Genomic DNA, 21,285 nt, shown 5'->3' with positions numbered 1-21,285 from the left:
TTACTTTACTTGTCGAAACTGCCATTATTAAATTTAAAGCCTTATTTTTTTAATCGCTAGCGTGATTGAATTTATTTTTGTCAGTTTTGAATTTTGCACATTTAAATGAAAAATTTTGTATAACATAAGTGCTAAGTGCTTTACCAATCAAATTTTTTTTTTTATTTGAAAATTTTTTGTTTTTTAATTTTTTTTTTAGCAAAACGACCGCCCAAACTGGATTTGCTTTCAAAATTATACACAATTTATATAAGTTAAAGTCTGATATTTTATTAATTTATAATTATTACTGGAGTACGAATACATTTCACATTTAAAATATGACGAGAATTGCAACAAAGGTTAAAGAATGCTACGCAACTAAGCGAGGACATCGCATCTCAGCAGGATGCCAATCCTCCTCCTTTTCCATCGATTGAATTGATTAGAATTACTTTTCGAGTTCGCATTAATGATTACAACTAGCAGCTAGGTGTGGTTGGGTTCGGGACCTCCACAGTGGAGCAGCACCTGGTGGAGACGTCGTGGGTCGTGGGTCGTGGACGTCCTCTCACTTCGTCCTGGCGCTGCGTAAATTCGATGCGGAGAGCACCGACCGCGGCGGCGGCGGGCGCTCCAGGTTGTCCATGTGGTAGCGGCGCGTCGACGTGGAGGACTCGTTCTTGCGGCCCACCCGGCTCAAAGTGCTGGCACTGGTGGCTCCATTGTGCGGCGGCGGCTTTCGCGGCAGCGTGGACATCTGCAGGACATAAGAACATTAAAAAAAATTTAGAAATATTCAAGGATTTGCTTAAAAAATCTTTAACTAATAAGAAAATCCCTTAATGTTTGCGATTAGTGAATTTTTTGCTTAATCAAACGAAGGGAAACAACTTTTTGTTTACATATTTAGTCTGAGGTCTGTCAACTCAACATATTAGCAATAGGTGCTTACACCATCTGCGATACAAAAATAAACAAAGCTTGAGGCTTAGTTCACAGCCCAAAATATGTTCATTAACATGGCAAAAACCAATTATAAATTCCAACACATTTGCTCAGACTTAATTTTCTGATCACCTTTGTTCAGCGATTCGCCACCAAAACCAGTTGCAAATCATAGGGTCTTATCAAGCAGAGAACTTAAAATTATCATTTAATGAATAAGCAAGCTTGATTTTCGCTTTCTCAGATCTTCTTTGATTTGGAATTATAATTTAAAAAATAGTTCTGGATGTGTATAAAAAGGGAATTAATTATACTTAAAGAAATGTTTATTTCTATTAAAAAAAATATTAAAGATTATGGAAACTTGAGGTACGTTAAAGCTAAAGGCTTTATAGGCTTTTTTTTTGGAAAACAATGAATTTAGCAATTGATTTTCAAGCGAAAATTAAATGAAATGTCATAAAAATGTGATATAGATCTAAAGTTTAGTTCCAATTAATTTGCAATTTTTCTCTTGTTCTTAATTTTTCTATAGATCTGAAAAGTAGAACTAATTAATTCTATATTGTTTTTGTAACGCACCCGCTTGTTCTGCTCCTGGGAGTAGTTGATCTCGTAGCCATCGCTGATGTGCTTCGGCTTCCAGGGGGCCAGCATGGAGACAGACCTGGAGACGGTGCGGGTCATGGGCTGGAGGGGTGGCGGCTGCTGGGGCGCCTGCTGCTTGCCCTTGCGAAGGTCATCGCGCGACATGGACCGCCGCCGCAGGTTGTATGGCTGTGGGATGTCGCCCACCGTGGTGGCATGGAGGTAAACCACGCTGCGCTGGCTGTGCAGACTGGACTCGCCCTCGGTGCCGGAGCTCTCCGCCGGATAGCGATCCCTGTTGGGAGATTGGATTCGTTATAGTCAAGGTTATTATCAAGGGCATATTTCCCTGCCAACCCACCTGCCGTAGCCCACATTCTCCTGGCCCAAACTGTTGAGCAGCCCGCGACGCTCGGCACTTCTGGCCGGCTTTGGTGGCCCCAGCAGCGGACGATCCTCGAGCCGCTGGCCACGCGGCCCGTCCACTGTCCTCTCCAGCGACATGGCCCGCTGGCCCGCTGTGCTGCTCCGCTTGTGCCGCTCCGCCGGCTCCGGCTCCGAGCCGCTCTCCGAGATGTCGTGCAGTTCGCGGGAGCGCGAGTAGTGGCGCCTCTTGCGGAAGTCCACCTCGTCGCTGCCGTTGTCCAGATGCTGCATTGAGCTGGCCCGCTGTCGACTAGCGTTGCTCTGACTCTGGCTCTGGCTATGGACCTGGGCCTGGCCAGCCAGCGAGTGGCGGTAGTCACGGGCTGGAGGCGGAGGACTGCGGTCCAGGTGGTAGGCACTCTGCGAGTGCTTCGACTGGCCCAGCGACGGACGACTCCTAAAGAGCGGTAAGGGAACAGATATTTGTCATTACTTGGTTAAAATTTTAAATTTGACCCTTATTTTAATTTCAAAAAAAAGCTTTAAGAACACTTTTTAAAATTTTTGCAGAGCAAAGGTAATACGCTAACTATTAAACTGTTTAAAACCATCAGTATAAAATATAAAATTTCATTTATTAAATACGTTTTAGTAATTTTATTTGTTTTGCAGTGATTAATATTGTAGTGAACTAGATCATTTAAAACAAAAAATGTACACAGATTTGGTAAAAATATGCATTTTTGCTGACAATTACTAAAAAGCAATTACTTTTGCAAAATTAAATATTCTTTAAAACATCTAAACGTCAATTTTTATAAGAATATGTGTTAAAACATTAAGACTATGATGATTATCAATTAAATAATTGGATCATTCTTATGGCAGCTATATAATATCGTTCTCCGATTTGAATAAAATTAAAATCGTTGTTGTGAATTATTATACTATAACTATATCCAAAAGAAAATTCAAAAAAGTGATAAATAGAGAAGTTGAAATTTTTTTTGTATATTTTTGTTGCCCAATTCTTTGGCAATATTTTTCGGATCGACCTTAGATTTTAGGAGCGCATTATTGGACAGCTATATCTCAAAAACATGAAAAACTAAAATTTTGTAGAGTTGCAAAGTTATACAAGCATATAAGATCCCACAATTCCTCACCTGGGCATGCTGTTGACCTTGGAAATGGTCGGCGGATTGGAATCCAGGTCGGTGTCGCCAAAGAAGCGCAGATTCTTGGCTGGAGCAGCTGCGGCATTGCGCTTGGTCCGCTTCAGGCTCGAAGTGGTCTCACTGTGTCCATTGACAGATACATTGAGCTGGGGAGTGCAACTATTAGAATCGATTTCGAAGAGGTCTTCACTGGAGTCTTACCTCCTTTGGACTGCTCTTGGCCCGGCGGTCCAGCGATCTGAACCAGCTCGTCTTCTCGACCTTCGCCGGCGGCGACTCCTTCGCCTTTGGCAACTTCTTGGGCGGCTTGTCCGCTGGACTGCGTTTCAACAGCAGAGGACTAGCTTTGGGCGTGGACAGTCGGCGTCGCATCGAGATATCGATAGTCTGTTGAGGAAGGAAACAATTTATGAGATTTATTTTAATTTCACTTTTTGCACAGGCAAATAATTCTTAAATATGCAGCTTTATTTTGGAATTTTAAATACCAGAAAAAAAGTCATGTGTAAGCTCTGTTTTTGAAAAATTTCATTTGCTTAGTAAAGATGTTCCCCAGTTATTTTTTTTTCATAACTTGGTTAGAATTTTAAATTTGACGCTTTTTTTAAAAAAACTTTACCACCAGAAATCGAGCATGATACCCTCATCTCTAAACACAGTGTTTTGCCTTGATTTAATGTGCTGAAGATAAAGTTTAAGTCGATTTTTTTAATATTGTAATTTCTAAATTTAAATTCTATAAGTCTTGTACTTCCATGGGGGTCCCCCCTATTGACGACCAGTTTGATTGATATTTATCCCTGTGCAGTTCGATTTGGTGGGCGGCTTGCTTTCGCTTTCGGGTCAAAGGTCGTCTTCTCCCACTACCTCGCAACAGGTTGCGAATGTGGGGCAGGTGGCCTTTATGCGCGTAGCCACGTGGGGGAGTGAGGCAGTGAGGCAATGGGGGCCGGCCAATAAACTTGTTTTGCCATTTGCGAATGCGACTGTGAGTCGGCTCGTTTTGGCAGGCCCAATGCAACTTTGCCCCACTTGCGGTTGAAACTGTAATAGGTAATAGGTATTGGGTATTGGGTATTGGGTATCGGATACTGGGCACCAGACAGGGGGCGGTGGGTGGTGATTGGCTAAGGCCGACCTCCTAACTGACCGAATATTGAATTTGAAATTGAATAGAGACAGTGCAGGTGCCCAGCCCGCGACTAAAGCCACATTGCGGCACCTAACAATGGGCCAGAGATTACGCACCCACTAAATAATTACGTATTCAAATATGCCCAGAACGCGGCTGCGACTGACCAATATAGTTTATGGCCAAGTTGGGGGCCCATAAATAAGCTAACAGAATTATTGACACAAATTTCTGCGGTTTCTCTTTCGCGTGTGTATGTGTTTTTTTTTTTTTTGGGCATGTAGAATCTGTGGAATGAATGGCAAGCACTTAAAGATTTCTGCGGAACACTTCGGGCGGCGTGTTTTTATTGGATGCCCATGCCCCCATGAATAATGGCAGCACATTGTCCCGGGATTCGAGTGGATGGAGTCCCGGCACCCTGCCCGATTCTTTGCTTATAAATACCTCTATCACGCAAGCATAATTTTTGACAACGGTCCGGGGCGGCCACACCCTGGCCCGAAACTCCTGCAGGATGGTCTCATACCCAAATATACCCCATATACCCCTATCCCCTCCCAAATCAGTCCCTTAAAAGCTGGCTGCTTGTAAGCGGTTTGGGCCGCCCACTTGGAACATCCGGCAGAACGAAAAGTGGCCACATCCTCTAGCCCTCTTAGACTTGGCCAAGAAATCCGCTGAAGCATTGCAAATTAGCTTGCAGCACGCAGCAGCAGCAGCAGCAGTAGCAGCGCAGCAGCAATTGTTGCAGTTGCATGTTGCGCAATGTGGACAGCAACACCTTGGCAACAACAGTAGCTCCAACCGTTTTGCATCGGAATCTGGGCTCAAAACCGAATCAGAATCCGAATCCGAATCTAAGCCCAGTTTATTCAATTTCCCCCGCCTCGATGTTTGTCGTTTCGCTGTCGGCTTTCTTAATTTGCGAGCGCACTGACAAACGGACTGACAGAGTGACAAACTGACTGGCTGCCTGAATGACAGAATGACAGCAGCTGCGTGGGTCTTCCACTTCTAAATCGTACACACATTTATGTATGTATGTATATATATAGATTCTCGACCCTCGACGCTTTTGTTCTTGTTCAAAATTTATACGACGCCTCGTCGCTGAATTGTTTAGCTTTTTTTCGTGTTAGCGCTTTTCGTTCCGTTTGCAACTCTATTTGGCCAGTTGTCGTTTATTACTTAAGCGTAGTCGCGAGTATTTCTTTATGGTCTTGCCAGCTTGATCCCCCTCCCCCCTCCTCAACGGTAAGAGATGTGCCCCAAAGTGGACGTGACGTCTTGTCTTCTCTTCTTGGATCTTGGGCTGGCACCATTTTCGGCTGGCCCGGGACGCCCACCCAGCTGCCAAGAGATTTCTGAGCGGAGCAGGAAGTGGACCAGAACAATTGGCCAAAAACATCGGTATCGCTGGTACTCGGACCTCGGACCTCGGACCTCGGACATAACTCCTACTGCTACTCCCCCAAAATGTAAGACCCATCGAGACGCAAGTCTTGATTAATTCGAAATTAATAATAGCCGACCATGACCAAATGAGCCGGGGCAAGGGTCTGGAGCCCGAAAAACTCTGCGATCTTGGCCAGCTTCCAGGGTTAATGACCGTCGGCTGGCGCCATCAATTGGGCATTAGGCCAAAGGGGCAGTTGCACAACAAAAAATCATACACTCATGTATGTTTTATAACATACCTCGCTTTTTACATGTCATTCTGTTGCTAACCAAATACTTAATTAATCCATTTAATTAAATACTTAATTAAAAATGTTTAAATATTCATCGACTGAAAGGGATTTGAACGAAAACAAAGGCGAGGTATGTATGAAGCTAATGAAAATTGTAAATAATTGTCATCCTTTTGTAAGCCTAGTTCATTTCGACAGCCGAAATTTTGCTAACAATAGTACTAGAATTTTTTTTTTTATGATTTTTAAAATACTCTTTTTAACCGTTTTTAAATATTTTGGTGTTATTATATAAAGAATTTAATACAAACTAGATTTGCAATTTAATTTACTCCCTCACATTTAAAATTTATAAGTAGTATTAACAAAAAGGTCCTTCAATGAAATTTAATTTACCTAATCAATGTAGTTTAGCTTAGTCCGACCAGTATGTAGTGATATTGAACTATAGTAACCTTAACTTTATTAATAAAGCCTCTGGAATACATTCCATCAATAAAATTAAGATAAAACTACTGTGTTATATGTTATTGGACCACTTACCTTTGGTTCGCGTGAGGTCTCCTGGGCGGAGTTGTGATGCTCGCGGTACCGCGACCGCATCTCCTCCTCTCTGACCATGTACCGCTCCCTCTCCCTCTCCCGCTCCCGCTCCCTTTCCTTTTCCTTCTCCCGCTCCTTGTCCTTGTCGCGGCGACTGAGGGTGCTGCTGTTCCCGTTGCTCATCCGATCCTTCTTGCCGCTGGACACATTGCTGCCGCTGCTGCGGCCACTGCCCCCGTTGCTGCCGCTCGCTCCTCCGGCGCCCGTGAACAGCTGCTTGACCTTCTCGAAGCCGCCCAGCTTCTTGTTCCGCTTCAGGGTGCTCGAGTCCTCGCTCTTTTGGGTCTGCGACGGGGTCAGTGACTGGGAGTGGGACTGGGACTGGGAGTGCTGCTCCCGGCGACGCAGTGTGCTGGTGGCCACCGGGTACTTGTCCAGGTGCGGATCGAAGTGGGAGCCATCGTCGATGGAGCGTTCCCTGTAAACGTAGCTGTGCTCACGGCGCAGGCGCGACGTCAACGGTTTCCTTTGCAACTGCCGCTGCTGGGCACTGTCCCGCCGCTCCTTGCGCAGGAAGGACTCGCAGGCCCTCATGTCATCGAGGGCGGTGCGTTTTCGCCATCTAAATAATACCAACATTTAAAAAATTTGTTTTAACTTCAAAAACATAAAAATCAATATTTTTCTTGAAGAAAAAATGCGGCACACAAATTAATTTGGTAAAAGTTGCTGTTTAAAAAAAATTAATTAATTAATTAAAAAAAATTTTCAATCAGACCATTTTTAAGAGAGTATTAATTGTTTTGCCAAATTTTTTATTTTCATTAGTTTTTTTTTTTTAAATTTAAATAAATGTACAAAATGTATTAACCATTCAAATTTTAAAAGAATTTTACGTTTCTTGTGCTATACAACTTAGCTGTTAATGTTACCAAGTTATTTATACTTATTACTTGTTACTTATTATTTAAGGTATATGGTACATATTTTCAATACAGAAAGCAAAAATCTAGTAATACCACTTTGACTCTCATTTTAACTCTTGTCCACTAAGTAATAATAAAATGTATTTACTCTTAATATCAAATCAACTTACAATTAAGAGAACTTGGTAAACAAAATAAAAGAAAGTCTTTTAAAAACATTAGCCTTAAGTACCTCTTATGGACAGACCCTTTTTATATGGACTTTTTTGTATACCTTTTTTCTAATAATCTATTTATAAAAAAATTATTTTCTAATAATTGATTTATGAGAAAATTATTTTCTAAACTCTTGAAAATCGTCTCTCATTGACGAAAATTCCCCTACAATTTACGAAGAAAAGTATACTATACTATCACCTATACGTTGGGTGATTTTGTAGCATTCACATTTACTTACCTTGTGGTCAAGTCTCCATTTCCGTTGAAGGACTCCTTGCGGAAGTCGTTCTCGATGCCGGAGTCGCCCTTGTCGAAGCTGCGCTGCTGCAGCTTGTCCCGCTTCAGGCTGCTCTGCCAGTAGTCCTCCCGCCGATCCCGCTGCTGGTGAGTCGGCTGTGACTGCTGCGAGTGCTGCGCCCGCAGCTCTGGCGAGGATCGGTACTGATCCGTCAGCTGCGAGTCCAGGCTCTTGGGCTCGTGCTCCAGCCGATCCGCCGAATTGTAGTCCCGCTCCCGATCGCCTATGCGTTCGCGATGCCGCGACTCCCGCACCTGGCCATCCCGCTGGGTCTCCCGCACATAGGTCTCCTTTACCCCGCCATGGCCATCGTCGTAGTACTTGGTGTGCCGGTAGCGAGAGGTCTTCTCCATTCTGGGCAGAGTGGCGCCACTGTCCACTTGGGTATGGGCTTGCATTTGGGTTTGGGTTTGGGCCCTGGGCTCTGGCGTGTACTCCTGGGACAGCTCGTGGCGCACTGGTCGATGGTGGCGCTCTGGTTCGCGGTCGGGAGTGGGTCTGCCGCCCAGCTCCCGATTCCTCTCCAGGGTGGCTCCCTCCCCGAAACGACGCGTCAGGATGCGCGTCTCCAGCTGGGCCCGCCGGTAGCCCAACTCATCCAGATAGGGCGCGGGACTGACGCTCCTGATGACCGGCACTATGGGCGCTTCTGTGCCCCTCGATCGCGGATGTGGAGGATGTGGGAACTCCTCCTCGTAGTAGGCCTTCCTGGGCTCATAGCCCAACCCCTCGTCCTCATCGCTCAGATTGCGTGGACTCAACTGCTGCCAGGGCGAGGGTGAATGACTGGGCCTGTTGCCCAGCGGAATGCCATTTGAAGTGGGCGAGTAGCTGGGCCGCACATCGCTGGATCTCGGCGGTCGGGCCGGAGCAAACTCCCGCTGCGGCGTACGCACATCCCGGTCCGGGGGCGAACGCCTCGGCTGATCCTCGCCCAGGTCCAGCTGGGCATAGGTGATGCCCTCGTTGGGCCTGATGTACGAGAAGGCCGGCTGGCTGATCACCGGCTGGGGCGAGAAGCGCTCCATGGACAGCCGCTTGACCAGGCCGTCGACGGTGCGACCCTTGGTCAGCGGCAGACGCTCCGCCGGCTGCTGGCTGCTGTGCATATTCTCGCCGGACTTGGCCTGCAGCGTCTCGATGCGGTCGCGGATGCCCGCCGAAATGGTGGTGGGACCGACGCCTCCCGACAGGAGAAGCGGGCCGTCTAGCTCCGCCTGGGAGCGACTGCGGGCCAGCAATTCGCTTAGGCCGCGACCACTTTCATCCTTTTCGCGCGGCGTGACGGCGTCTGATTTGCGGCGCTCCCGTTCCCGGAAATAGTCCTGCTCGAAGAAGTCCTCCCGCTGCGCCTGCTCGATGATGGGGCTCAGCTGCTGCTTCGACTGGCTGGTGGCCTTGTCTTCCTTGTCTGCCTTGTCTCGCCGGGCTAGCTTGCTGCTGCCCACATCACTCTTGCTGCGCACTAAACGCCGGGCGCCGCCGTCCTCGAATCGCGGATCCCTGTCCAGCTGGCTGACATTCGTGTCGCTCCTGCGGCTAAATAGGCCAAAGATCGAGGGCCGTTTGATGGTCGACTTCTTGGCGGTGGCGTTGGAGGCGTCACTGGCACTCCGCGTCACCGGCTTGCCCTTCTTGCGGCGCGTGGGCAGCGAATGGAAGTCACTGGGCTGGCTGTGGCGTTTCTGCTTGGCCCGGAAGTTGGGTATGTGATCGCCGTTCTCGGCCTTGCTGTGGTGCCTGCCAGCCTGGGCGATAACCAGGGCAGCCTCCTTGCGAATGTCCGCCGGATCGATGTCCTTGGGCAGTTGGTGGTAGCTCGGCTGGTTACCCGACGACGACTCGTACTCGCTGGGATGCTTGCCTGTGGGGAGATCGGAAGGAGAAGGGGCAGAGATTAACATACTATGGCAGAGGCAGTTCCGCGAACTAGTTGGCATTCATGTAAAGACAAATTAGCACATTAGCCGGCCGATGATGTAATATCTGTGGCTGGCAGTCAGCAAGCAGCAAGCAGCAGCCAGCTGTGGCCAATTCACACTTGCCAGCTGCTAAATAAGGCAGCCCGTCCCGTCCAGACCAAAACAATTCGGTCCAAGAGTTGCGAGACCGGCCGTCTGACAATGGATCTGGCCCACGTCCACAAGATGCCCTCGCTTTGTCGGGCTGGCTTGGCCGAGAGATACTGGCTTGGCACATCTCGTGGATGCCAGAACGCCTGCTCTGTAATCGGACGCTGTAAGCGCTAATGGCCATTGAAGAGGCCATGCCGGTCCCAGTTGATCTATCTCTCATAAAGATTCCTCCACTTCCTCACTTTTTTTTCATAATCATTATTATTTAATACGCCGAAAACAACAGCAAAGGGGCCACGAGAACAAAACAGAAACGCCAAGAAAAACGTGCCGAAACGGGCATCATCATCGTGGCCAGAACGAGATGTGCTAGCCGAGATGCGTGATCTCTCCAGTCAGCTAGTCAGCCAGTCATCCAGTCAGTCCCTTTTTCCGACCAACTTCAGTCTAGTTACACCAAAAGAAATTGGGTTGCAATATAAAACTGGGGTTCCTTTTGGGTGATTTTTTTTTTTTGAGTAATACTTCTCTTTATAAATGTGTTGATAGAAAAATCGAAGAAATTTGTTAGAAGTTATTATTTAATTAAAGTGACGAATAATCAGTGATCACAGCCATCAATCAAATCTACATTTGTGTATGTTTTCTGCAACAGAGGACGCTTTCGACTTAGAATTGCGCCACCTGCCGGAGGGATATACCAGTTAAAATTGACTAACAGATTAACTAATAATTAGGGCACTCTAATATATCGTTTCTTTATGCTTTTAACTTAAAACCTACTGTTAAAATATTAAGTATACATCAATAACTCTTTTTTAATAAAAAAGTACCATTAAAATGAATACCAATTTTCTTTACAAATAGAAATAAAAAAAACAAGAAATAGATCAATAATTAAAAAAGCAAGAACAAAATTTATATCACCCTATTAAAGAAAAATAATTATATAAATCATTTATAATATATATTATGAATCACAAAATATTTTGTTGACAACCAGTTTTACCTTTCGGATTAAAGTAACTGACCAAAAAAAAACACATTTAATTTGAAAACCTTCCTTCATAAGTGATTTTTTTTCCTGTGTAGCGCAAACATCTCAGAACTTAGAGCTCACTTTCAAAATCTCAGATCATCGGAGGCATCTCCCTTCTGCGCTGACCTTGCCCCGAGATCAACTGGACTTCTGTTGCCCCACCAGGACCATAGACCCCCTTCCCCTTCCCCCCTTCCACTTTGCGGACACTACCGGAATTGTGGAGCGTTGTCCATTCACCTGCACAACCTGTCACATTCGCGGAGCCGCGGAGCCGCGAAGCGAGAACCGCTCCCACATTCGCTTGATTCGTGCTGCAAAATGGCAAAGTGACACCGATGTCTAATCGAAATTTAAACAACAATGAATAATGACAGAGCTGGGCGTGTCGTGTGCCAAATTGGTTTAGCGGAATGGGATTGGAAATGGGATTGAAAATTGAACTGAGGATAGGAGGGAACATTCTTTAGGTCTCTGCCTCTCCAAGCGACTGTATTTCACTGGCTACAACTCAGTCTCCAACTCCATCTCCATCTCCTCCTCCGACTGCAATCAGTTGTCATGCGATATGTGTCAAGGTGAAAAGTTGGCTCGCTGCACCACCATGATGGCTCACTAGTCTTGGCCAACTTACAAGGTTTCATTTGCGAGCCGGCGGCGTTTTGTATCTTTCTCGTTGTTCGTTGATCGCTGCTCTTTTGGAGGCAACAGGAAAACATAAATTCGCACTAAGCGACAGCATCAATGTCGGCTAACCGTAAACAGTTTCAAGTTCCAAGTTCCCAAGACCCTAAGACAATGATCTCGGGGCGAGTGCAGCATTTGATTGATTACCAGGCGCTGAGAGCAGCCATTCATTAATCTAATCATCGATCCACTTAATGTGGCCACGCCAACTCCAGCGGGCTCTGTGATTTGTGATTTACCAGACCATCCTGGGCAGTTCCAATCCAATTTGGTGCGAGGCCAGAAGGAGCTGCGAATCTTAATAACCTTTTTCAGTCAGCTCTGGAAAAGCCGGCGATAAAGCATCTGATCCACTTTTCCAACTGGTCTGCCTCTTGTCGCCCACAGCCAGTTGCATGTTTTGGTTTTGGTTGCGGTTTCGGTTCCGGTTTTTTTTTTTTTGGGTAGCTGCACATAATTTGGCTCTCGTGATGGCTTGGCAACTTTGCCTCAAACACACTGACCAACTTTGGAGCCACGCACCACGAAAATAAGTCGCTGTGCGGCTCATATAAATAATGATTTCTCGACTTTTTGTGGCAAGACTTTCACTTGCCGCAAATGCTTGCAGGAGCAGGTCGATGGTTTTACTTAAGTTTAATGATACCCAGCAGTAATTGTCTGGCAATGATGATGATGCTGGTGCTGGTGCTGCGACCTCCAGTCCTCCGTTTCACTAAGCCAACCACAACCACAAAGTCGATGAGCCACCTCCATCCCATCCCGTTCCCCATTCCCCGTCGATAGCAAAACGTTTTAGTTGGCAAAAATGCTTTATACCCCGCTGGCCATGTCAGTGACAAGATAAGGTCGAGGCAAGTTGGCTAAATGGGAGCTCACCCGCATTCCTGCCTCCTCTCGCTACTGGTCTAGGCCTGCACTTCAAGAAAATACTACATAGCTTAATTTAAAGTCTTTTGTTAATAATTTTAAATATTTTGAATGCCTTGTTTTGATCTTTCTCTGTGCTTTTTGGATTTTAAAGCAAACAAGTTATTTATGTATGTCTTGGAAGAAATTACATAATTGATTTCAATACCTTTATTTAGAATCCAATAAAAAGCACTTTTTTTAAAAAAGAAGAAAACTAAATTTTGGGATCCCTATGAATTAAAAATCACAGAAATAAGAACAAGTGTTTTCAAATAATAAATCTTCACTTATGGAGAATAAGGTGTATTCTTTTCTTAAACAAAACAAACTAATGGAGTCTTTAATTGGTTAATTTGTATACTATTTCAGTATGTTGCCTTTTTTTTAGTTAATATATTTAAATAAATCAGATAGACTTTAATTGTGAAACTTCTTAAATGACTTTAAATTACTAATAAGTGGCCTTATAAACAGATTTGCATAACTAAGCACGAAAAAGAAGTCTTTCTAAGACTTTTTTTGTTAAGTGTAAGCCTAGGACTGGCATGCTAAAGATCTGCGTAGGTTGCCATGGGGTATTTCAATTAACCGGGCGCACTTTCGATTTCATTTAAGGGCCTAGATCGCCGAGCTGACGTTCGGCTTTATCTGGGCCCCGGGACAGGTCGCATTTATTTTACGTATGAAAATAATTTAATGCTCCTCGGCTAATCGTGGCTGTGGAGCATGGACCTGGGCCCCAGGACCTAATCACATCAAAAGCGGCGCCGCGTCCTTGGGGCAGCCCAAGTATGCAAATCAGCGTGTTGCACTGCAACTGGGGCCGCGGCCAATTAAAATTGTTCGCTGGCCATTCCCGCATGGCTTTCAAAACAAATACGAGTGGTAACTTTCGCTAAAGAATGGAGCCGATTCAAAAGACTGAGGCGACAAACTTGTTTCTCCCCCTAAGCGGCTGTCAACAACAACAGCTTTGGCTTTAGCTTTGGCTTTAGCTGTAGTGGCGGCGAGAGCGGATAAACAAATAACAAATCACCGAAAATAAAATAAAGAAAAATCGATCCATTCGACGAAAAAGAGTTAAAGAGCTCTAAAAATAATCTGCGACTCATTTCAATACACATTTCGATAAACAAATGACGCAATCGTCTGCAATTCCAAGTGATTTTCTGATTTTCTGTTGCGACAATTGAAGTTGGTCACACACAGGGATTTGTAGACGATGGCGAGTGGATGATCGACAACTCCATTTAGCCGAATTTACCCAGGTTCTCGATGTGTTATTTATTCGATTTGTTTATTTCCCGAGGCGTCTATCCCCCTCGCTCTCTCACTCTCTCTCTCTCACTCGTGTCACACAGCACAAACACTTCAGTTTTCAGAACGATAATGACAGGCGGGCCAAGAACCTGACTGAGTCCAATATCAAAAGCGACTGAAAGCAATCTCCGGCGAGCGTACAACCAGTCGACAACTGCGACTGCCTACGCCAATGTCACTTGGCAAAAATAGTAATAACAAAAGCATAGCAGCGAGAAAATAGTGCGAAATTTGTGGGCAGGCAAGCCAAAAATGAGACTTATTAATTAAGTTTCTTTCGCAAGGCAAAGCAAGCAAGCAAACAAAACGTATGCAAATGATGGATTAATAAAAAGCATAAATGGCATTTTAATAGTTGCCTTCCCAGCCCAGAAGACCCAAAGATGGCACGAGAGCAAACAGACCAGAAACCAGTTGTGTCTTTGACAAAGTTCGCACTCGACTCGAAAGCAAATCAAATGTGGAGCTTGTTCGGCGGCAAACACAAATTATGGCGAGTAGGAAACGTAGCAAATCTCATAATAATGACCAGCTCTTTGCCTAATTAAATTAATTAATTAAAGGTGTACGGGCTCATTAGAGAGCAGGCATAATGGGGGAAATGGACGAATGTCTGGACGAGTGTGGGGCATTACGCAATCGGCAGCGGGAGGAGCCTATGCTGTCGGGTAGTTAAAGGTGGACTTGTTCTCGCAACGCCTTTTTAATCGGCCAACTGAAAGCCATCTGAAATTATGTCATCAGCTCATACACATACACTCTATACCTACCTATATAGGAAATCAGACAGAGACAACTGGAAGGACGTCGACATGGCCCAATTGCCAGAGTTCGAACAAAGGAGCCTTTCGTCACCTGTCCGCCTTCGAAAGAGCTGGCTAAGTGCATCCACCAGGCCCAAGGCAATTGAACAGCTCAACAGTTAAACTGCTGAACAGCTGCCAACCCGACTCGTCTTGGCCAAATTTGTCGCTCCGCAAGGTTGATCACGCTCGCTGACGGTCGCGCTAGCGAGGCTCACCTGTAACACACAGCGCGGTGCCACAAATTGGCTGAAATTAGCCGTCTTTTAGTTGATTTTTTACAGTCAACAACTTTGACTTTTGACTGCACTGCAATTTAGCAGAAAATTCACATGTTAACTTGCGGATGAAAAATGTTGTCTTGTGCCCAGCGGGCGATGAGTTTTCCCCAAACACCCAGATGGCTGTCGTCTTCGCTTTATCTCGCTGCTTTGTTGCGTCAAAATTAAATCATCATTAAATCTGTGCTTTACACATAATTGCCTTAATTTGCATGCAAAGATAGCGAAAAGAGAGACTGAAATTAATTTTCAGCTCGCGGTTAAATTACTTTAAGCGTTTGTGACTGCGGAGATAATATGGTACTTAGGAGTTTATTCTGCTAATTGCAAGCATAAAGTTCTCTTAGAAATTTAAAATTTTATTTATAATTTCGGCAACCAATTAAACTTATAACTTTCCTTCTAACATTTTGTGGCTTTAATTCAGCACAATTGATACCACATTTAATAGCTCGTCTTTAATTGACTTGTACATTTAATTTGGTCTCTTTACCCCAGTCTTAAATCACAATCCTCTCAGATTATGTTTTCGGCGACCTCGTAACCATACAGAAATCACATAGCTAATGAATCGTGCCTGGCTGGCAGATTACCTAATCACGTTACATTTTGGCGACCTCGCTTGTTGCATTTGCCTAAACCAATTCAGAAATTGCAATTAAGTTCGTTTGCGTCCATTAAACGAGTTAACCGAAATGGCAGCCATTTAAAGCAATTACGCGACGGGGAAATCTGGTTCATAACCATCTACGCACCGCAATGTGACCAAAAGGACTTGCAGTTAATTAGCCTTGGATGGCCATAAGGAAATGTACCAGTAGTCACTGGCAGTTCTAAATTGGGGGTACCGTCTAAAAAATGAACATTTGCGCCGGTTTAGTCATAATCAATTTTTAATTTCTTCATTTCTTCATTCCTGACCGACACTGGCCATAAATTCAATCCGGCTATGAAATAAATCCCATGTCGTTGCTGTCGCGGCTGCCAGACATAATCATAACAATAATAATATAGTCGGAGCTGCGGAGACAAAGTGCCCAGATGCAGTGGCTCCGTCCCAGAAAACCCCCCGTCCTGGAGGAGATGTGCAAATTGATACCCGGGCGGCGAGAGCGAGCATCTCTCGACTGCGACTTGTAATGCCTTATAAAATATCAACTTATTTTAAATAGTTATATGGAAGCTCTCTACTTTACGCCACTCTGAGTATGAGTGTGTGCGATTATTCTCAAGGTAAACTACATTTTATTGTTGGGGCGGCTTTGTTATTATTATTTTTATTGCTTTTGGCATTCGTTCTGGCTTTATTCGCCCACCAGCTCGAGGTTTCATATTGTTTTTCTTTCTTTTTTCCATATTCATAGTATATGACGCTGGCTTACTTGTTTGTTTTTCTTATTCTTGGCCAAATTTCAAAAGCTGTATGGAAAAGTGAAGAGCAGTACGCCAGTTATGCAATCGAAGGTGGAAAGCCTTTGGCCAGAACTGGCTGGCCAAGTTAATGAGTTGAGTTGTGAGTTGAGTTGAGTTGTGAGTTGAATTGTGAGTTGCATTCGCGTGGGTTGTTAGCGTCCGTCATTGATTGACCAAAATTGGCCTACTCACACAGAAATATACGGGTAAGTTTTTCAGATGCCACTTGGTTAGTAATTTTTTGCTGTTAGCTGGTTATTGATGAGGTTTCTTATAGCTGGTTTTTGCTTAGTTTGTCATTAGAGATCATTGTGGGTTCGTGTTTGCCGCTCTCATTCGGCATTCGGCTGCGCGTGTTGGTTATTTGTTTTTAATTTTTGGTTTTGGTTTTGGTTGTGGATTGGGGTTACGACTGTCGGGGGAGATGTTCCTTAACAACGCACTGACCTATCCGCTTCACGTGCACATCCCGATTAAAGCTGACCCGTGGTCCTCCATTGGCGGCTCCAGTTTGCATCTTCGATCGGGGATTGGATATCAGGGGTATATCCTTCGGTTTGATTCCTCTTTCTTTGCCTCTCTCTCTGTCTCTGTATTTGTCTCTGTCTTAGCTTTTCTCTCTCCTGTAGGGTCTTCTTTCGGAAGAATCGCAACCCTAAGTAAACTCTTTTTGTGACAGTCTCATCTGTTTGAACTGTTCGAACTCTGCGCATTTTCCATTTAAGCTTAGCAATTTAAATGGGTTTTAGCTGCAAGAAGAAATAATTCTCTAAGTAAACCTCTTTTTCGTTGGTTATTTGTGTTATTTGATTATTTTTCCTGTGATTAGGCCAGCATTATTTTAGTTTGCAGCTCGTCGGTTTGTTTTTCTGTTTTCTGGGCTGGGGTTTTTTAGCTCGTTATTAATTTTTATATATTGTACACATGCGAGTGTGGACTTGGTGAGAGAAAGTGTTATTAAAAATAAATTAGTTAAGCCAGTTGGTAAGAAGTTTTATAAAATACGTATTAGAAATTGAAAAGAATTGATTAGGGAAATATTAGGCATTAAAAGAAGATATGTAATAAGAAAGTTGTAAACTTTAAACTGGTTACATTTGAAATTCACTTCAGGTTAGAATGTTGTAAATGTACCTTATATTGTTCATACCTCTAGAAAGAATATAAACATGACAGCAGTCAAAAGAATAATTGCCAATTAATTCCCATTCTTATTCCGATTCTGGCTCCAAATCCGACGCTCACTTTGACTGATTCCTCCGTTTCGGGAGTGGGCACAATCGAATTAACGTTTTTTATTCTGTATTTTTCCTTTTCACTGACAATTACGAAAATAGACACACGACGAGGGTGCTTGGGCTGCATACGAGATTCAAATTCTAAAGGGACGAGGCGATGGTGTGTGGTGTGTGGTGTGTGGGGAGTGCCTGAGAGGCGAAAACTGTAGAAATATTGATTGCGATTAAGCAAACGCGATAATATTCATATTTGAATACGAGAGTGCAAACTCTATTTAAACAATGCATTATGCCCGAGGACACTCATACCGCGCCCTTCCCGTTCCCGTTCCCGACCGCCTTTCCCTTTTCCCCCATCCCCGGATTCCCTCCCAGATCCCCCAGAAAAGAGCGTCCAGTTTAGACAACTGCTCCATGGACACGCACCCACCCAAGCGCACACATGCAAAGACTGCGAAACGAGAGACTTTGGAGCGATCTTTGGACCCAATCAAATATTGTATACCCTTCTAAGTGATTGGCATTTTCCATAAATTTTACTTTCTAAGAAGTACTGGGTTTTGGTTCAATACTAATGGCCCTTTTACACATTCGGTTTCTTATTTGAGATCTTGATTCTTGACATTTAAAATTTGATCTGTTTGGCAAACAGCTCAAATGCCATCATCAAATAATTAGACAGGTGCTTACTGCTTTTTAACAAAAAATAAGAAAAAATTTTAAATAAGAATATAACAAAAAAATATATAATTGGGAAAAATAAAAAATTGCGACATGTTTTAAAATGCTCAACAAAAAGAGAGGTTTGTTTTATCTAAAGCTAAGCTTAATACATAGAACAAACTTTGAACCCATATGATAATAAAACAAATATTTTGATTATAAGTATGCATACATGCAGAGTTTTTTAACTTTCAAAATATTTAAAGCAAAAAGGGATTAAAAACAAATAAGAGGTTTTACTATCGTTAAGCGAAAAATGAAATAACATCTTTATTTAGACAGGGATAGAAAAGAAAGCAAAAAATTGAAGAATAAATATTCCACGATATTGTGCCAACATTAAACATATTAAGCAAACAAAATTAAAAATAAACTTAATATTCGGAATCAAAAATTAATATATCTGCTTGGAGCACAAAAATAATACTTTAAATTATCGTATATTTTAACTTTATCCGGGTTCATAAATTTAAAAAGATTTTCTTTGAAATTGATCGAAAAAGTACCAGTAGAGTATAAGAAGGAGCTCGGTAATGTGTGGAAAATGCCTGTCTATTATGGCACCTGGACAAGGACGAGGCCGGCTGTTCATTCACTTACTGGCTTACTTACAGGCGGCAGTCCTACGGCTCAAATCCCGACCCCGACCCTCGTACCGACCCTCGTACCGACCCTGGTCCCGACCCAGACCCAGACCCAGACCCAGATACAGACCCCGATTGAAGAGAAGACTTAAGAGCTGAAGCTGGAGCTGGAGCTGGAGCTGGCTTTACGCTCTAACGAGCACAATCGCCCGGCTAGACATCAATGGCCACGTCGTCTGTCTGATCACGGGCACCGATGCAGTCCATCGCAGGGGAAAAACGCTGCGAGCTGCCAATAAAAATCCTTTACCATATAATTTGAGTGCGCATGCGTGCGCCCTGACGTTGATGGGACTGGGACCCAAGCTTGAATGCAAGTCCAGACCAGACCAGACCAGACCAGACCAGGCCAAGATCGGATGCGATGGAATGGGACGAAATGGGATGGGATGGGATGGAAGGCAGGCGCTTATGCGCAATGCTATGCCTATGCCTATGCCTATGCCTATGCCAGATGCCGATGTCCGATTCCCGATGCCGATTGCCGAGCGTTGATTGCGCCATGAACGTGATTTGTTTGTAAACACGCATTATTAAGGTGTAATAAACATAAAATTTGTATCGCTTGGCGATTCCATGGACCTTGGAGTCGTCGGCTCTGTAAGTTGCGACTGCAATTGGGCACCTCACCATCGCCGGGCCGCACATCTTTCAATTAAACTAAAAAGCTGGACGGACACCCCGCCACTCCATTCACAGCTCGCATTTGCATGCGTCTGCGGAGTAGCTAATTTCAGGTGAATTATGCGAAATTATACGAATTACGCCCGTACATGTGGGAATGGGATTAGATTAGCGCGCTGAGTAAACAATTTAAGTTCCCCCCCGCATGGTAGAACAATAATCGTTCTGAACTTGAACTTTAACACGGCGGTAATGATAGGAAACCCTAGAATCCAAACTCCACCCAAGTCTGCTGTCGCCCAAACCCGAACCCAAGCCCAAACCCAGACCCAGAACCAAACCCTCCGCACCGCCGCCCCTGTCAAGTGAAACCAAAAGTGCGCAGCAAAGCAAACAAACGCTTCGACTTTTGCCCACTTTGCGTGTGTTCTCAGCGCCGCCAAGTCGATATGACCTCTGGGGTTCAGCCAGTCGAGGGAGATCGGCCAGGTCCACTGGGAGAACGGAGCTGGCCAAAAACAAACCTCGTTCTTTTATCTGAGCACTGGGCCAAAATTTAAGGTCTAAGCTTGAAGGTCAAGCAAGTATATTTAGAGAAATGTAACAGTCTATATATTTACTGCATATTTATTATTGTTTGTCAACGAATTACAATTATTTTTAAATTTTTTTGATTAGTTTAACATTAATTTAAACACAAACTCCTATTAGTTGATGAATATTTTTCAGCGAGATTTTGCTTTTTTAAATCAATTTAAAATACATGATTTGTATCATCAATTTTCGCCTTATCAGGAAAAAAATGAAATTTGTTTAGAATACATTAATTAAACTTTAATGCCATCATTTGTTTGTTTTTATTATAAAAAAAAAGTTCTTAATGTTCTCAAATCATTTATTTAAAATTAAATTAATTTAAACTACAATTAAAAAAAAAAATAAAATAACTCAGCTTCAAACGTGATTTCAAAGACTTAATAAATTCAGATGTTTTTAAATACCAATTTATTTTACAGCTTTAACAAAATTAAATTTAAATTAAAAACCTGCACAACCACATCGTTGTCAATCTATTAAATTAATCAAAAATATACCAAATAAATCTTCCAAAATGGTATAACTAAATTCGAAATTACTTTTAATTGGATTGGTTTTTTATTTTCCTCGAGATTCGAAGTTACTTTTATTCGGATTGGTTTTTTATTTTCCTCGAGATAAACACCTTTTCCCGCAGTGTGCCAGCCAGCGCGGCCTTTCGCATAGAAGTGAAAATGAAGGTGTAGTCCAATTTGTAAGTATGGCCAAGCCCTGTGGCCATTCAAAGACCATGTTATGCAAAGATCAGAGCAACCCCGGCTGCCCACTGCTCCCCTGGAATGTTGGCTGAATTCTGGATCCAACTCCCTTTGGAGCGGAGGTGCCGAGGAGCCAAGGAGCCGAGGAGCCGAGGAGCTAAGGAGCTGGAAAGCCGGGCCAACTGGACGTTGTCTAGCGATGGTAACATTTTTACATGCGTGCCTCGCCGCTCCGCCGCCGCTTTGTTGGTGGCGCTCGTTCGCGTCTTCGACTTTGGCAAATACTTAATTGCATTTCGATATCTATGCCGAGGCATCTGTGAGTGAATGCCGCTGCTGCTGCCTCAGCGGGCTGACTTC

At 43.9% G+C, this 21,285-nt stretch overlaps 1 protein-coding gene across 2 annotated transcripts in view; it reads right to left on the bottom strand.

Moving 5' to 3' along the window:
* Window positions 1-244: 244 nt before the first annotated feature.
* LOC128256846 (zinc finger CCCH domain-containing protein 13) overlaps window positions 245-21,285 on the bottom strand; it is a 28,213-nt gene continuing 7,172 nt past the window's right edge. Inside the window, exons 2-9 of one of the 2 annotated variants that reach the window (XM_052987522.1) lie at window positions 16,849-17,150; window positions 7,812-9,735; window positions 6,429-7,050; window positions 3,261-3,446; window positions 3,048-3,205; window positions 1,877-2,338; window positions 1,510-1,810; window positions 245-739 (exon numbers count right to left, since the gene is read on the bottom strand). In XM_052987522.1, the coding sequence (XP_052843482.1) occupies window positions 551-739; window positions 1,510-1,810; window positions 1,877-2,338; window positions 3,048-3,205; window positions 3,261-3,446; window positions 6,429-7,050; window positions 7,812-9,735; window positions 16,849-16,918 (3,912 nt within the window). In that variant the 5' untranslated portion in view covers window positions 16,919-17,150 and the 3' untranslated portion in view covers window positions 245-550. Of the gene's footprint in view, window positions 740-1,509; window positions 1,811-1,876; window positions 2,339-3,047; window positions 3,206-3,260; window positions 3,447-6,428; window positions 7,051-7,811; window positions 9,736-9,916; window positions 10,451-16,848; window positions 17,151-21,285 lie in introns of those variants that run through there. The other variant, XM_052987521.1, reaches the window with a different exon arrangement.

This window comes from Drosophila gunungcola, assembly GCF_025200985.1.
Source record: "Drosophila gunungcola strain Sukarami chromosome 2R unlocalized genomic scaffold, Dgunungcola_SK_2 000030F, whole genome shotgun sequence".
Taxonomy (NCBI): domain Eukaryota; kingdom Metazoa; phylum Arthropoda; class Insecta; order Diptera; family Drosophilidae; genus Drosophila; species Drosophila gunungcola.
Note: the sequence above shows the minus strand (reverse complement) of the source record. Positions and strands in the feature narration are given on the sequence as shown.